The sequence below is a fragment of the Protobothrops mucrosquamatus genome, unplaced genomic scaffold (assembly GCF_001527695.2).
Source record: "Protobothrops mucrosquamatus isolate PMUCROS unplaced genomic scaffold, P.Mucros_1.0 scaffold777, whole genome shotgun sequence".
Classification (NCBI taxonomy): domain Eukaryota; kingdom Metazoa; phylum Chordata; class Lepidosauria; order Squamata; family Viperidae; genus Protobothrops; species Protobothrops mucrosquamatus.
This window is the reverse complement of record NW_015387045.1, coordinates 177,347-181,633: the sequence shown is the minus strand read 5'-3', so window position 1 is coordinate 181,633 and position 4,287 is coordinate 177,347. Positions and strand designations below refer to the sequence as shown.

General features: G+C 33.9%; 1 protein-coding gene across 1 annotated transcript in view; it reads right to left on the bottom strand.

Moving 5' to 3' along the window:
* Window positions 1–398: 398 nt before the first annotated feature.
* PRELID2 (PRELI domain containing 2) overlaps window positions 399–4,287 on the bottom strand; it is a 39,199-nt gene continuing 35,310 nt past the window's right edge. Inside the window, exons 5-7 of the mRNA XM_015818666.1 lie at window positions 4,168–4,273; window positions 1,724–1,788; window positions 399–1,137 (exon numbers count right to left, since the gene is read on the bottom strand). Coding sequence (XP_015674152.1) covers window positions 1,732–1,788; window positions 4,168–4,273 — 163 coding nt within the window. The 3' untranslated portion in view covers window positions 399–1,137; window positions 1,724–1,731. The remainder of the gene's footprint in view (window positions 1,138–1,723; window positions 1,789–4,167; window positions 4,274–4,287) is intronic.

The window sequence follows — 4,287 nt, the reverse complement described above, 5'->3', positions numbered from 1 at the left end:
TGATCAATTTCCAACCATTGTTTCTTGTCCTGCCCTCTGGTGCTTTGGAGAATAATTTGACACCCTCTTCTTTGTGGCAGCGTCTCAAACACTGGAATACTGTTATCATGTTGCCCCTGTTTCTTCTTTTCTTTAGACTAGCCAAACCCAAGTCCTGCAGCCGTTCTTCATATGTTTTAGTCTCCAGGCGTTGGATCATCTTAGTTGCTCTTCTCTGAACTTTTTCCAAGGTCTCAACATATTTTTTGTAGTATGGTGACCAAAATTGGTTGCAGTATTCCAGGTGTGGCCTCACTAGGGTTTTATAAAGCAGTACTAATACTTCGTGTGATCTTGATTCTATTTCTCTATTTATACAACCCAGGATTATATTAGCTTTTTTGGCTGCTGCTGCACATTGCTGGCTCATATGTGCAGTTATAATAGGACTCCTCAAGTTAAACTTCCATTTCATCCCACAGTACTTTAAGTGAAGTAATTAAACACAATCACTGAAAACCTTTTACTATATAAAAATAGTTTGCCATTCTATATTAAGATAGATACTATTGAAAAACCCTAAGTTTTGGAATGGTTCACAGTTTACAGAGTTATATTGGTAATCCAAAATATATTAATAGCATTTGTGTATGTTTACCATTTTTGTATTATAGAAGAATAATGAATATTTTAAAAAAAAACTAAATTCTTAGTCTTTATGTGATCATATAGTATAAATTCACATCATCTCTTAATTCTCCCAGTTTCCATGTAATACATTCTGCCAAACAAAATTATGCATATTCAAATACAAGAAAAGCTTATTCCTTTTGGCTAGTAAGCTTTTCCTTAGAACCAAAGATCTGGGAGTTATTTTTCAAATGGATGGTTTCTTATAAATATTTACATCTTTGAAATCAGAGAACAAGTACACGGTGATGCATTTTTCAAAATAAATATTTTGTTCTGGAGCACGTATTGTTCAAATTATGTCATTCCATATGTGTTACTTAGGGGAGACTGCAAATCTTTCTCTTCTCTTTAACAATCTTTTCTTCTCCATTAAAACAACCCACAGGGTTAACTTCAGTAAAATGTAAGGTTGGAAATAAGGATGTAGTGCTATGTATCAACTTAGATATATGGAGACTTTAGTTCCTGGAAGAAAAAAAACAACCCCTGCAATAAATATCTTTTAAAAAAATAATAACTACAAAGCAATCAATAGTCATTTGCTCTCTTTCCTAAAGCCCATGGGATTATTTATTTATTTATTTCTATGTTGTACCAACCAACTTCAGAACAACTCATTTAAATATGGCTGGGAGATACATACATACATACATACATACATACATATGTGTGTGTGTATACTGTTTAGAAAACAATGCTATAACAGCAACCATAGAAGACTATTTATGTGGCAAAATCTGCTATTAGAATTTAGCCAAAGGCTTCAAGTACTGGTCCTAGTACAAGCAAAACCTAGTATGGCTCTACAAAACCTTGTAATGAGATGCTTCGCCATGCGTGGGAACACAAAGGAAGCACCACTCTTTTTGTAACTACTTTAGGCTAACTCTATCATACAGCAAGTCGTGAAGAACTTGTGAAAGTTCTGGTACAAGCAGAATTCAAGTTATTAGACTTTTCAAATATGCTCAGAATCAAATATGCTATAAAATCTTTTTAACTTTCTTGGTTAATTATTACATTGAACAAAACGGTTCATCTATACACTCACATTTTTCATTATAAAACAGGCCCTCCAAACTGGTCTTGCAGAAGTCTCTCCATGATTGAAATACTCTGTAAAAAAACATCACAGACTAGATCACTTTGAAATCTAAATATTTTACAAATAACTCTATGCATACTCCAGTGTCATCACAAATCTCTTGCAAACACAATTAGAGTCACTCATTGGAGTCCTACTGCACTAAACCTCTTACAAGTTTCACTGATGATCTGCTAACTTTCAGGTTAAATAGAAACCCATGAAAAATCACAAGAGTCTTGAGGAAAGTAGTCAAACAACAGGGCATTCTATAAATTCTATCCATACCTACGATTTTGGGAAAGCTGCTCTTGAAAGAAACTAATGTAAAAAATCTACGTAGAAAACTAAGCAATAAGACAAATTGCAAATTCCTAAAAAAGTTTCTCTTTTAGATTCTTAACATTTCGTGAATAGACTGCTTGGGCTTTTGGCTAGTAATTTTGAATGTCTTTCTGGTCACAACCAGCAAACATTTCAGGGAGTGAGTTGGGCATTTTATGTATAAAGCTCATACTTTGTACATTTTTTTTAATTCTGGGAAGTTAAATATATATTGTTTGCACTGATTTATCAGCTCTGTTATAACTAGAACCTTGAGCTGTAGCTTGTTGCAATTTTGACCAGTGTACCAATCAGAATTTGGTAGTTTGATTCTAGTATTTACTATATTCTGTTTGTTTTCAGATCGGGATGTCAGTGGCTGTAGTTCAAGGTTCTCTGGTAAAGGAGAAACATCTGCATATATAACAAAAAAAACTGGCAGCTCAAACAGTGCAATACACCTTCAATTCTTCTTTTCATAACAGAATTTGGAAATTGTGTTTACCTTGCCAACTTTGGATCAGTTCCAAACCAATAACCCAAATGATCCACATTTTAAAAATTCAGAATGGCTTGCAAAGTGCTCCTTTATAAACTTTAAATATTGGAACTTGCAGCTCCTTTTTCTGTTTTCATCATCTCCACAGGAAGTGAGAACTGGCTAATACAGCTCATCCATCTAAATTAAGTTTGCCACCATTTACTAAATACAGCACGAACTGACAAATGTGAGAACTCTTGAGTTTTGCACTGGGAATCTTAACATGTTATTTATTGAATCAATTATGTTCACAGTACGAAAGCTGCTTTCCCTTTCTTCCTCACAGCACACTGCTGCCTATAATATAGGGGTTAGGAAAGAAGAGCGGGGAAAAAGGAATGTATAAAATGAGTAATGGTCAATTGCAGAGTCATATATGACTGAAAGAATGGTACTGCTCAATAAATATATTCCCTTACAACTGAGGTTCTAATACTTGTCATTTTAATTTTATCAACTAAGCTGAACTTTTTGTTGTAACAAACCTTGTTTGTTATATGCAAATGTAGACAGTGGAACTTAACTGACCTCTGTAGTGAAAGGAAAACCATAAGTATTTTCTTCTAAAGGTAACTTTGGGCTTCCTTCGCCTTGCTAGACCTCACATAAAGTGAATTAATATAAAATGAGAGAAAGCTGTATTTCATATTAGGTTCAATATGTCATATTATCCGCTGCATCATGCGGCTTTGCTCTGACTTTTAAGATTGCACCAGGTATGTCCATGTACTTCTGACTGAAAATACTTTTGACCTCTTTGTCTTGTTTTGCTTGTGCCATTATTACAGAAAATGATGAAAATAGAAACAACTGAAAGAAAAAGGTGAACCATCTGCAAGTAAGATGAATGTCAAGTAAACACTGAAATAAAGTTTCTGAGTATATTTGGCAGCATCCCAGAATAAATCTGACCAGATGAGTTAAAAAAAAGTTATCAAAAGGAATAAAAAGAAAAAGATCTCATTATGTTCTACACAATCTTAATCTATTTTGACCTCTGACAATTATCCCCAAGAACCCCAAAATGGGCCAGGATCACTTGGTTACATTATTCAGAAGTGCCAGGAGTTTTCAATTTTTCTTCTAATCAATTTTATAATGTATACAATCACATATTTGCTTGACCATGTGTCTGTTTGTGATTGAACATACATACTCAGACTTATAATTAGATTCTGAGAAGATACCATGACAGAACAACCATAAACAGCAGCCTCATATAGCCACATTTGCTGCTAGCTAAATATCTCAGGGATAATTTATGAATTAAAAGGAGTTTGGATTAGCTGAAAATGAGGCACTTATATGAATGCTTCAAGTGCTCCCCCAAACTCTACCTGAACGAAAACTTCAAATACAGTGTAGGCAGTTGGTGACCTATTATATTACCTGTAATTTAAACAAATACATATATGGGAATGTCTTTTGTGCCAATACTTGTTTTGACACCTTTTAATATAAAGCAACTAGAATATTGTACATAGCAGAAGAAAGCACATTAGATGTCAGGAACCTGGGAATTAAATTTAAAAAATAAAGCACTTACCCTTTTGACTCCTTGATTTAAAAAGGATTGTGCAAAAATTTCCAGTAAGCAATTCAGCAGTCCAGTCCCTTTTACTGTTATATTTCCTTTCTGAACAAACTCTGTCCTACAAAATGAAAA